Source organism: Telmatherina bonti (genome assembly GCF_933228915.1).
Source record: "Telmatherina bonti genome assembly, chromosome: 24".
Taxonomy (NCBI): Eukaryota; Metazoa; Chordata; class Actinopteri; order Atheriniformes; family Telmatherinidae; genus Telmatherina; species Telmatherina bonti.
Window position 1 is genome coordinate 27,228,964 of NC_136633.1, and position 13,967 is coordinate 27,242,930.

Consider the following 13,967-nt stretch of genomic DNA (forward strand, 5'->3'; position numbering starts at 1 on the left):
GACAGAAAACACCCGTCATGGAAACGGGCAGATGTGAGGTAGACCAGAGTCTGAACGAGGACAATGAAGCTGGAAGGTAGCGGGAGGTCGAGACGGAACAATGTGGACTCAGTATGGGTAATAAGATTAATGCTGATGGAAATGTACCAACTATAGGCTGGAAACGGCCTTAAAGCCACGCTATGTAAGCTAGCTACTCTCAAACACAACCTCCAACTGCTTCCACCTCCGCTGCAGGAGAAAGATGTTCAGATGGCAAAATCTCCGTATCCGGTGGGACAGAAGGCGGCGCTTCGAAGGGTTTCCAGGCAGTTGACCAGGATCAGGGCGCCCGTCAGGTGCTTCCACCGCTTAGTGATGGGGTTCCTCATTCTGTCTAGGCCCAGGTGGAGCTCCTGGATCACGTCCCGGTAGCTGTCCCCGATGTGAGCCGCCCACGTCAGCAGAAAGTCATAGGCTGGTTTCCACATCGACTGAAGAGGCCAAGACAGAAAATATTAAGGAAAAGTTTTTTATCTACACATTAATAATATAACAAAAGCCAATAATATAATAAAATACATGAATAAGACTGAATTTATGCAAAAGCAATATGTTTTTGCAGTGTGTGCATCACAGTAAAGTCTGATTACATTAAATATATTCTAATTATGAGATAAAATCAACTCTAAAATAAAATTAAATAAGTCAAGAGAAATAAATAAAATATGTTAGTAAAAATACGTTAGTAAAAATAAATAAATTAAGTCAAGAAATAAAATAAAGCAATACAGAAAAACATGAATATAACAAAATAAAAATGCAGATTTTTCCCAAAAGGAAACACTTTTATAAAGATTTTACAGATAAAATTTATTGAGTATGTTTATATTTAACTATAGGTAAATAATCTTGATTTTTATATAATTTATCTCGAATATATACAATCAAAATAAACTTAATAAAAATGAATTAAATGTATAAATAATATAAATTAAAATAAAGAAAATTAACAAACAATAAATATTTTTAAAATCTAAATGTAAAAAAATAAAAATGTAAAATATTTTTCATGTCAAGTTTTAAAATTTTTTCACATTTACAAAAAGATAAAATATCAATTTTTAAATCAATAAAATATTTTAAAATGAACAATATTTATAAAAATATTGCCTTGATTTTAGATGATTGATTTTTATTTTGATAAACCTAAAAAAAAAATCAATAAATAAGTTTTAAAAAAAAAAGAAAGAAAACACATACATTTTTAAAATAAATATTTAATAAATAATCTATTGTATTATTCCATATTATTTAAATAAATTACTTAAATGTGGACATGATGCTAATTACAGCTGAAACTTATTTTTCTCTATACATGTCAGGGTGTGTATGTAGTAAAACATCATTGACTAGTTATTATGCTGGTATTTTTAGTGGTCCAATCAGCTGGAAACCAGATTAATTGTTGGAAAAGTTTTATCTGAACTGATGAAATAAACGTTGGGTGTTTGTTGCTGTCAGCAGGACGTCAACCTGCAGGATGAAAGCTCTAATGAAGTCAGAATGAAGCAGAAGTTTATGTTCCCCAGGTCTGGTCTAGAATATCGTCTCTGATCTGTTCTCACCTCATGGTCCAGGACACCGTTTTTGTCTCGGTGTGGAGCTTCGTACGCCTCCATCTGCTGCCGGGACACTCGGGCCAGTTTCTCCGCCAGTTCCCTCCATCTGGATGCAACCTCCACCGCCGTCGTCAATAAGACAAAGTCCAGGATCAGCCTGGCAACCAGACCCTGGCAGTCCATCTTCAGCAGAGCCTTGAAGGGTTACAGAGAGACCATCAGCAACACAAGCGCTCGTCCTTCTCGTCCTGATATAACTTTATTTATCCGGACAGATGAATGTTTCTTCTGACATTAGCCTGAAGGTTGGTTTCCATCTGAAATTTCCACAACATGTTAAAGACAAAGAAGGTGAAATAATAATCAAGAACATAAACACCACAATAAATACAATAAAGAGACATGAAACATAATAGGAGACCTGTCTTGAGTTCCCAGGTACACAAGGTCCTGAGTCCATCCATGTCTCCACATGAAGTTCTGCAGGACCTTCTCCATCACAAAACAATCATTGTAAAAAAAAAAAAAAAAAAAAAAAAAGATCATTCCCTCAGTATGTCGGGGGAAAAAAAAAAAATCAAAATCAAAGAAGAATATTTTATTATAAAGATGTTAAAACTAAACAGGTAGATACTTTAATAATCCAGAGAGAAATTCAAGTGTGCAGCAGCTACATTATTGCAAAAACTAAAATTGATGTTTAAAATCATAATGGCAGCAAACAGCGTGGCGTAGTGCAATGAAACATGTAGCTAATGTAAACAGAATAAAGATGCCATCATCTTTACAGCTCTGAAATTAAGAGAAAGTTGGTAGCATCTTGTACCTGTGTGGAGGAGGAACATGCAGACTACCTGATCTGAAAAACAGGCCAGTAAGTCAGGTGATTAGCAGTGGTAGAAAGAGGGGGGACTGCACGAGGAACTGAAAATCCTGCTAATTCTAGTAATAACTCGTTTGGTTTGTTGAATCAAAACCTGGTAGAACAAAAAAATCCGCCAGAAAAGACGCAGATGTGGCACGCAGAGGACAACCAGCGGTTAGCATGCAGAAAACTAGCAGTTAGCATGCAGACAACTAACGGTTAGCATGCAGACATCTAACAGTTAACATGCAAACAACCAACAGTTAGCATGTAGACAACTAATGGTTAGCATGCAGAAAACTAGCAGTTAGCATGAAGACAACTAACGGTTAGCATGCAGACATCTAACAGTTAGCATTTTGGCAACTAACGGTTAGCATGCAGACAACTAGCGGTTAAAATGGAGACAACTCGTGATTAGCATTTAGAAATTTAGCAGCTAGTATACAGACAATTCATGGTTAAAATGGAGAACAACTAGCATTATGCATGCAGACAGTTAGTGGTTAACATGCAGACAGCTACCGGTTATCGTGCAGACAACTAATAGATAACATGCAGACAACTAACAGTTAACATACAGACAACTAACAGTTAGTATGCAGACAACTAGTGGTTAGCAAATCTGAGTGACTCCAACAAACCCGACCTGTAGCTAAAAAGTCCAAACGCCTCAACTCATATTACACCTTTAATTCAATGTTTTATGAAAAGGCATGTCCTGTTTGATCAGATCAGCTCTGATTACTGACTAAAACCATAAAACTTACTTTTCTAGTCACACATAACAGGCAACGTGAAGGATTCCTGCAGAAACGCTTTCATCTATGGTCATACAACGTTTCTGACCTGCTTCAGTTCCTCTGGCGGCTTCAGGAGATCTGAACCCAGCAGGAGGTTTCAGATCCAGTTAACGGATCTAGAGTTTCACAGAGAGGACGGAATAAAACCTGATTCAGCAACCAGATAAAAGTCTCCTGCTAAAGATTTCACATGTCAAAAACATGTAAACCACATGTGATCCACATGTATGTCACGTAAATGTGACACAGCAGAGCTGCGGCTTCGTCATAATCAGGCAGAACAGCCGAAAGCAGAAAAATGGCCGAAGATAAAACGTCGTCCAACCAACAACCTGGTCCTCGTAGATGTCCTCCAGCTGTCCACCAACAACCCGGTCCTCCTAGACGTCCTCCACCTGTCCAACTAACAGCCCGTTCCTCCTAGACGTCCTCCACCTGTCCAACCAACAACCCGGTCCTCGTAGACATCCTCGTCCTGTCAAACTAACAACCGGTCCTCCTAGACGTCCTCCACCTGTCCAACCAACAACCTGGTCCTCCTAGACGTCCTCCACCTGTCCAACCAACAACCTGGTCCTCGTAGACATCCTCGTCCTGTCAAACTAACAACCGGTCCTCCTAGACGTCCTCCACCTGTCCAACCAACAACCTGGTCCTCCTAGACGTCCTCCAGCTGTCCAACCATCAACCCGGTCCTCCTAGACATCCTCCACCTGTCTAACCAACAACCCGCTCCTCCTAGACATCCTCCACCTGACCAACCAACAACCCGCTCCTCCTAGACGTCCTCCACCAGTCCAACCAACAACCCGGTCCTCCTACATGTCCTCCACCTGTCCAACCAACAACCCGGCTCACCTAGACGTCCTCCACCTGTCCAACCAACAACCCAGCCATCCTAGACATCCTCCACCTGTCCAACCAACAACCCGGTCCTCCTAGATGCCCTCCACCTGTCCAACCAACAACCCGCTCCTCCTAGACGTCCTCCACCAGTCCAACCAACAACCCGGTCCTCCTACATGTCCTCCACCTGTCCAACCAACAACCCGGCTCACCTAGACGTCCTCCACCTGTCCAACCAACAACCCAGCCATCCTAGACATCCTCCACCTGTCCAACCAACAACCCGGTCCTCCTAGACGTCCTCCACCTGTCCAACCAACAACCCAGCCATCCTAGACATCCTCCACCAGTCCAACCAACAACCCGGTCCTCCTAGATGTCCTCCACCTGTCCAACCAACAACCCAGCCATCCTAGACATCCTCCACCTGTCCAACCAACAACCCGGTCCTCCTAGACGTCCTCCACCTGTCCAACCAACAACCCGGTCCTCCTAGACATCCTCCACCTGTCCAGCCAACAACCCGGTCCTCCTACATGTCCTCCACCTGTCCAACCAACAACCCGGCTCACCTAGACGTCCTCCACCTGTCCAACCAACAATCCAGTCCTCCTAGACGTCCTCCACCTGTCCAACCAACAACCCGGTCATCCTAGACGTCCTCCACCTGTCCAACCAACAACCCGGTCATCCTAGACGTCCTTCAACTGTCCAACGATCCTGCCGATCTGCTGCTTTGAGCTTTGAGCTTGTTTGTGTCTAAATATAGAGCTGACCCGGTGTGTCTGTAAACGCAGCACGATGCGTTCAAACACTGCAACAGAGGTGTGATTTTAATGCCGGAAGAGATTAAATACAAGGAAAAAGGAGACTTTTTTCTGGGACAAGAGGGTGGGGGTGCAGACAGGTCCTGATACTCAGAGACTAAAACTGGACCAGATGGACCTTAAAGGTCAGGATTTGCTTCAGGACTCTGTCAGCTGTTGCTGCAGCTCCAGCTGGAGTCTCTTCGTCTGATCAGGGACGTTTATAAGCCTCTCCTGTTGTTTCAGCTTTCCACCCTGCATGGTGAAACCGTGTTTCCTGATGCAGAAAACATCCTGCTTTCATCTCTGAAATGTCAACATCTCTCTGCCTAACTACAGTTCTAGAAAACCCAGATCTGTTCTCCTGGGACCAGTCAGCCAATCAGAATGAACTCTGACAGAAGAAATAAAATCTGCAGCAACACAACAGATTTCGTTCTTCATCACTTCCAGCATGTTGATCAATAAGATGATTCTGATCCAAAAATAGATGAAACCAGACGGTCAGACGGAGCTGCAGACCAAACAGCTGGAGGGCAATAACCTTCACCCACAGGGACGAGGAGGAGGAGCAGGAGGAGGAGGAGGAAGAGCAGGAGGAAGAGGGATGATGCTGACGATAACAATCTGAGCAAACTGCCTCCTTCATCACATTTCTTTCATTCTTCAGAAAAAATATATTTTATTTAACATTAAACACTGCTACTATTACTGTACTACTACTACTACTGTACTACTACTACTACTATTACAACTACTACTACTACTACTACTACTACTAATAATAATAATAATAATCATATTAATAATAATAAAATGAATAATAATGGTGACGTTTGGGAGCCAGCTGGACTTTTGTTCTGCAGACAGAATAACGACGGACAGTCTGGAGGAAATAAAAACCTGAAAGGGAGGAAACTTCTGGATAAAACTGGGCCAGTTTGGCGCTGCAGATGTTACCAGTCGTCAATAAAAAACTAAATCCACTCAAAAGGACTCTGTTCGTCATCTGGATCCCAGTCAGATCATGCCAGAGACCACTGCCCTGCTATATGGAGTTCCTCAGGGTTCTGGTCTGGGCCCAGTCCTGTTCTTGCTACGTATTCCCATTCAATGACACCCAGCCCGTGTCTAATCAATGGCCCTGATTGGGTCACAAACCTTTATTTTTCCTTTAAGTTTCCTTAATTCACTTAAAATATGTATTTTGTCTGTTTTTTTTATTATTAGTTTTTCTAAATCAAGAAAAATTCAACCCATAAACTACGTAAGTTAAACGTTTTCTTCCGTCATTCAGCTGACGGCATAAAGATTCCTGTGACATTTGTTTTACAGAAAATTACAGATGTTTACTTTTGTAAATAATAAACTCAAAGATTGATTAAATGTTGGGTAGTTTGAGCAGGTCTGATGTAGTTTAAGCGATTTATTGTGAAGAATAAGCAGAAAAGCAGCTGTCTGAGGAGTTCCTGGTAGGTTTGCTCTGCAGAAGGTAAATGTGAGGACATGAAGCTGCTGAGTCGTCCCCAGCTGTATGAAACTATTCGCAGATGATCTAGAACAGAATCAAACTCTTCCTGTGAACGCTACATGCTTTTCTGCGGAGGCATCTCACCTTTCTTCTTTGCAGCTGATTAAATATTCATGACTTCATTAACATTCTGATTAGAAATGGCTGCCAGGGAGGACGGAGAAACGTCGGGTTTGATCATGACGATCAGGCTTCAGATGGAGGATTGATGAGGACTGATTCTAGCTAGATTAAACCGAGCTCTCCAGCTTTTATAACAGGATACGAGCTGTTAGAAGATCTGCCGGGGCGGTGTCGGATGCCTCCCGGGGCCTTGAAGCCTGTCAACATCAATGCCTGCTCGTATTTCACGTGGAAACACCTGTGGCTGGCTGGGGGAGGGTGGAGGGGGGTCAGAAACCCTGAAACTGGAGCTGGATCTGGTGATGACTTTCATTTTAAATGTTTCAGGCTCCCAACAGAGCAAATTACAGCTTCTCGGGTTTTTACCTTCCTAAAGGCTGAACATCCTCCACACACACACCGCTGCCTCTCTAGCGGGTCTAACGAATCATTTTCTCCGCGGATGCAGTGGTCCTGCTCAGGCAGCCTCCATCATTTACAAATACATCCTAAAGAGATTGGCTCACCACGTGTGGTCAGGCAGGACATGAAGATTAGCTGAGCTGCTGTTGTTCAGTCCAAACACACACATATGCTGATTGTGTAAGCAGGTTAACCCCAAAAATGAAGTAAATCTGCATATGTATGTAAGTCTCCAAGGGAAACACCTCCCAAGGTGGTGGAGAATGACAGGCTAAGGTCCTGTGGGACTTCCCGATACAGGCCGATAAACCAAGCAGACATAGTGGCGATGGCGATGGATGTAGCCATCTCCTACAAGATACAGTGTGTCGGACCTTCAAACTGCCATGAATGTAGTAGAAAACCTGATCTCAGTTCAGCGTTTCCATCAGACGCTGGTGGGGTCAGGCTGCAGCACTGCATCATGGACACAATAGAGGAGCTTATTCAGTAATTTAAACCCAGTTTTTCTGCTTTCTGCCTGACAGATTAATGTGCTATTCTGTCTGCAACTCTGGTCTGTATCCAGTAAAAACCTCGTCGCTGAGAGAAAACAATGCTTTGCTTGTTAATTCCAGAGTTTAAAGCCACGTTCTTACAGTCAGGAATGTTTCATTGAGTAATAATTACATAAAACAGACTAGCTTGTTTCTGCAGACTCCTAATGATAAACTCAGCAGAAGGTTTCAGGCCGAAATACATCCAGAAGAGACAGTTTAGACATTTAAAATCCATCGTTTATACATGAAAGCTGCTGCAACATCCGCCTCTTCTTGGCATATTTATTCGTCTACCTCCAGGAAGACGAATATATATATATATATATATATATATATATATATATATATATATATATATATATATATATATATATATAGAGAGAGAGAGAGAGAGAGAGAGAGAGAGAGAGAGAGAGAGAGAGAGAGAGTACATATTGAATGAATGCAAGAATACAAGAATATTCCACAAACCTGCAGAATAAAACCAATTAACAGCAATTTTGTGTCATTATTAGACTAATTATTTATTGTAAATTACCTTATTTATAGGCAATTTAACTGTAATTTATTTAATAAACATTAAAAAACCAAAAGTAAATATTTTTTTTGTAAACCAGGTGAAGGTAAAGGTATAAACTTACAAACTGTATTTTTGGTCTATGTTCATCATTATCAAATCAATTCAAATCAAAGATACTTTATTCATCCCTGAGGGGAAATCCAAGGTTCAAGGTTATTTTAGAGTAATTTCCTGTTTTCTACCACTTTTTTTTCAGTATGGATATTTTGTCCTGCTTGCATCATCTGGTGTATTTCTGTGTGATCTGAACAGGATGGTGTTGGTTGGTTTTCCTGTAAACAACAACAGCAGCATATTAAAGCTTCTGCATCTTCAGCTGTCCTGTGAAGACAACGATAATGAGGATAAATGGGACCCGAACTGCATCTGCAGTGTGAGAAAGTCTCAAACGTAAGACGGAAAGCAGGAGATCAAACCCTGCACCAAGCTTGAAACACAGCTTGATGTTTCTACCATCATGAAAGCCGTCCTGTGCAGGAGTCTGCAGGACTGTTAAAAATGACACGGTGTCTGAGCTCTGCAGAGGCCAGCAGGACACGCTTCAGCGTCGCCATGGTGATGAACATCTTTCTGACATCTGAATGTTTTCAGCAACATTAAAGCTTGGAGCTCAGAGACGAAGAGGAAGCACAGCCGCTAACTGAAATGTACCAAAAGCAGCTGCTTAGTGTTCAAACACATTTGTCTGCAGGATGCAGCAGGAAAAAGAACCAACGTCCTTCTGACGGATGATAAATATCATCACCTTGTTTCTGTGCTTACATACTTCCTGTGTTTCCTACATACCCCTGGATATAAAAGATGGACTTTTCTATGAGAGAAAATGGTTTGCAAGTTTTCCACACAGCAGCTGAAGGAAAATCCCTCCACATGAACCTCCTGATTAACCTTTAATCATCATCTTTCCATGAAAATAATCGTTCAAAGTTTAAAAGCAATGAGATGCAGCTCTGCAAAGATCTGAGATGCATAAAGGACTATTATTTTCCTTCTTTTCTGCTCGCTTGTTGATCTTTGGCTGCTCCTGATTGGACATTACCGTCAGTTTAAGCTCTCTGATTGGTGGAAAGTCTGACAGAAACTGTCTTCATCATCATGTCCAGGTGAAATAGAAGTCTCTTAGCAACAAGGTAGTGATGGTGATGAAGATGTGATGAATAATGGTGGAAATAGCATATATCATCTCTGAATAAACTACATGTAAACCTCTTGTACAGGATATAATTGTTTGGAAAACTTCCATAGACTTCCTGAAGTGTCAGATATCCATCACAGAGTTACACCCTACCATTCCTGATGGTAGAAGAGGTTGACCTCAGGAGATCTAATGGAGGTTTAAGGGTTACTAATGCAACAAAGTGCTCTGAAAATAACTATAAAAGAACCAGAGAGGCAACAAGATAAAGTTTAACCCATAAAGAACAGCATATTAATCATCTTACCATCATGAGTTCCCGTTGGAAAGACTTCCTCTCCTTGTTCTCCATGTTGGTACACTCCTCTTTCAACTTCTCCAGAACTGAAGCCACCTTCTCTGGTTCGTTGTCCACTTCTGTCCGACAGAAATAATTCAGCGGTAAGTTCACATACCCCAGGGCGTCCGCGAACGTCCTCCAGTTCCCCACATTTTCCATTAAAACTGTCCTCACAGTGGCGTAAATGTAGGTGAGAAACTTGCACGGCTTCAGGACCTGCTCCAGCAGCATTGTGGTGGTTAGGTCCGGCCCACACCAGTAAATGGGCTTGACCTTCCCCAGAACCAACACGTTTTTTGCGTGAACAAGCCCCATCTTTCCCTGGTAGTAGCCTATGTACCACTCCTTGGTCCGGAGCTGCCCTCGGAGCTTGATCTTCTCCTCACTGAGCAGGGCAATCACATCCCCCTTCTTGTACTCCAACAGATACGTGCTCTTGTGTTGCCGGATCACTGTTTTGATCAGCTTCCCAAACTTCAAGTTGCTAACACATCTATCCTGAAACTTTGGGTACTTTGATGAGACAGCCAGAGGCGAGAGAACAATCTTGTCCACCTCCTTCTTTTTCAGAAACCTCCTCTGGCCCACCATCCTTGCTCCGGTTTTTGGTGGCGGCTGAGGAGTCTGAACACAGAACTGGGTCAGGATACAACCCAGCTCGTCCTTCACCTGGACCCTGAGAGTAAAGTCTGAGATGCTGGTTGGGTTCTGCGATGCGATCATAAACAGGAGTCTGCTCACCTTCCCTAGTTTGACCTGAAATCCCTGAATCACTGGCGTGCCCTCGCTCGCCTTCACCTGATAGTTGGACATGTTGGAGTACAACCCAATCTGCAGGTCCTGAGGGAATCCCAACACAAACTGGTGCTTCCCCCACAGCTGGAGAGCCACCGGCAGAGCTGAACTGGCCTGCCGACCCAGCTCGTTAACCAGTAAGGTTTTGGGTGCGCAGTCATGTCCAAACATGGCCACGACCGTCTTGAATGATGGGTGGATGTGTTTGGGTCCATAAACTCCCAGTGTGACTTTCCTCTGGACATGGTCCCAGACAGTTATGTTGTGGGACAGGTACTGGGACCGGACCACTACAGCAACATACATACAAGGCTCCAGACTGTCCAGCTGGACCTGGACTGTGTCCTTGTAAATGTAGGCATTGGGAATGGGGGTGTATGGTCCTTCCTTGCAATCGCTTCGGACACAAAGCACCTCGGCAGAGTCATAACTGCTGGTCTTCACGGTTACAGAAACTTTAATCTCCAATGTTATGAAGGACCTGGTCTCCATGTTGCTGAGCTTGATCTCCACCACGGGGCTTACAGTGGCGCAGTGGTCATTGTTGAGCTCCAAAGGGGGGTCCAGTAAGGCTTTCATGGAGATCTGCTGGTGATCTCCTATACTGATGTGGCCTTCGGGAATGTGCACGCTGATGTAAGTGTCAGGGAGCTGAACAACCCCTCCGTTATAGTCCAAAGTACAAACAATGTTAGTTTCCACTGGCTGGGTTTGGCCCCACCCGGGACTCTGGCCCAAAGAGTCGAGGTCATGGCAAGACCGGGCCAGCTTTCTGTGGTTCAACCATGCAATTCTGAAGTCCTCTCGACTCTGGAACTGCTCCGGCGAGGGAGCCTTGAGGCCTGTGAAGAACCCAGATGAAGGTAAGGTTGGGTTGGACTGCGCCTGCAGGATGGAAAGCTCCGACAGACTGTGTGAACGCTTGCTTTTAAAAAATGGATGATCTCTGTGCAGGTTAGCAGCAGCTTCTTGGTTTGGGCTGGTGGGACTGGTGTTAATGTGGCCGCTGCTGAAGCCGTTGCTCATGATCGTACCGGAGTTAAAGGTGGAGCAAGATGCCGCTGGTGTCAGAGATTCAAAGAGTATGAGATCTGCTGAGTTCTGGTCCAATGAGCCAATGAAGGGATTCACAGAGAAAGGACCAGTGTTGCAGAGGACTGAGGGCTTCAGACCCATCCCCATCCACTCCTCCAGACCTGAAAACTCTTTTGACCCCTCCTCATAGCTGTCCCCAAGGCTGTCGATCATACCGCTGTCGCTCAGAGACGAGTTCCTGAAGTTAATTGGCTGGACGTAGGCGGCTGGGACGTATCCCATCTCCATGTTGTTGTGGGCATACCACCACTCTCCACCCGATGTGTCCAACACATACAGCCGATCCCCTTTGGAGAATTTCAGAGTAGTAAAGCTGTTTGGGCAGTAATCCTTAGTGGCAACCACTTCCTGCGCAGCTCCATAGGAGGCTTGTGTGTCCAGGCGTAAGGCACTGGGTGAAGGCACTGGAAAGGAAAGGAAGGAGAGTTTACTGAGTATTCCTTCTAGTTTAACAGATATGATGGCGCAGATCACCAGATGCAGAGGTTTGTGTCTAAATGGTTTATAGTTCAGTTTGGTGGGAAGCATGGGATGACGACGGCCTTCCAACAAATCAATCAAAATATCCATCCATCCATGGATGGATATGGATCCAATTAGTTGAACGATTGGATCCATCCATCCAATCGTTCAACTAATCATCTATCCATCCATTCATTCATCCATCCATCCAAGCGCTCAACTAATCATCTATCTATCATCCATCCATCCATCCATCCAAGCGCTCAACTAATCATCTATCTATCATCCATTTATCCATCCATCCATCATCCATCCATCCATCCAATCGTTCAACTAATCATCTATCCACCATCCATCCATTTTCTTAACCGCTTAGTCCAATTAGTCTTCCAGGAAGCCGGAGCCAATCCCAGTAATCACTGGGCAAGAGGCAGGTGCACATTGGACAAGTCGCCAGTCCATCACAGGGCTCCAAAATAATCATCATCATTTGAATTCAGCCATGTTCTTTAAGCTTTTCTGCATTATTTATTATTTCTCACTCATCTTGTTAGGTGTTCATACAAACCTATAAACAAAAACAAGCCTGAAAATGATTCAATAAATGACACATTTAATTGAATTAAATGAAATTATTCAATTAAAGCAACAAATTGTGTTAATGTGAGACACAGATCGAAGCCAGACAGCCAGAGGAAAACTCTTTTTACTTTCTCTGTATGCTGATGACAGTTAGATTTACCTTCACCTAATGGTGCAGGTGTCAGCAGGTAGACAACTCTGAACTTTACAAATTTTAATGAAAAAAGAGCAGTCATTCTGGTTTAGACACAGTTTCAGGTCTTTGCTTGCTCTCTCCAAGAAGCTTACTATCATAGATTTAGCTGGGAATGTTGATGTTGATGCAAATGTCAGACATTTGAAGTAAAATGCGTTCCATCAGGTGGAATCTGGCAACTGTAACTCATGCTTTTATCACTGTAACTCACTTCTGACAAGAGTTAACCAGCAAACACTCCGGTTTTTACCTGGTACAAAGCAGCAACACCACCAGATCCTCTCCAGTCTCAGTTCTCTGCTCATTTGCCAATATTATCATCCTACCGACGTTATTGTCCAATAGATATTAGCATCTGATAACAGGATTAAAATGTAATATCGGGAATTATATATCAGCTTTTCCTTTTTTAATGCGACAACTTTTACACAACATGCAGATTTAATACATCCAACTCTTCAGCAGATCTCCTCTCACTCAAAATGACCAAATACGAGACTACATGTATGGTTTTTGGGCTATTTTTGTTTGTTTGGAACAACTAGAAAATAAATCTTGTATCATGACACCATCAAACAGCGTCACCACTTGCAGCATAAGGAGCTTGTAAGTGGACTTGACAACACGCCTTTGATTTGGAATTATTTCAAAGTGTCTCCAGAAATTAAATTTGCTGTAAAGTGGAGGTTATTTGAGGAGCAACCTCATATAACACTAAAACTAATTGAGTTTTCTTCGTGTGTGTGTGTGTGTGTGTGTGTGTGTGTGTGTATGGAGTGGTTGTGCTTTAAAAGCACTTCATTCCTCTGGTCCATTTCTAAATGAAGAAGGTGAAACATGAGAAGCACTGACCTTTAACATCACTGAGACCGTTTCCAGAGACCCCCTCACTGAGGTCGATGAGGGTCCCCTCGGACTTACAGCGAGGAAGGACGTGGTTCTGGTTTACTCGCACAATTCGATGGGCAGCCATGATGCTGGATCATTGGATCAGCTTTTAATCTGAAGGAGACACAAAAACCAGAAGGATTTCAGCATGGGAGGACCCAGATAAAAACCAGGACTTCAGAAAGGCCACATTGCCCAGCTGGGATCCATAAAGAAGAGTTTAAATACTAAAAATGTATATTCTGCTTGTAAAGCTTCATTTGATTAAGTTACAAACTGGTGAAATATAAGAACATTCAATGAAACTGCAGAATAAACTAATAAAAGTCAGCAAACTTCTCTACTTTTTACCTGTTTTTGCAGGTCTTGGTGGGATTT

General features: G+C 43.0%; 1 protein-coding gene across 1 annotated transcript; it reads right to left on the reverse strand.

Moving 5' to 3' along the window:
* Positions 1 to 248: 248 nt before the first annotated feature.
* LOC306773929 (SH3 domain-binding protein 4-A-like) lies at positions 249 to 13,674 on the reverse strand (the record flags this gene model as incomplete). The annotated part of the gene is made up of 4 exons (XM_079263874.1): positions 249 to 473; positions 1,608 to 1,796; positions 9,539 to 11,865; positions 13,554 to 13,674. The coding sequence occupies 4 exons, from the start codon at positions 13,672 to 13,674 to the stop codon at positions 249 to 251; spliced, it is 2,862 nt and encodes a 953-aa protein (XP_079120000.1).
* Between the last annotated feature and the right edge of the window lie 293 nt (positions 13,675 to 13,967).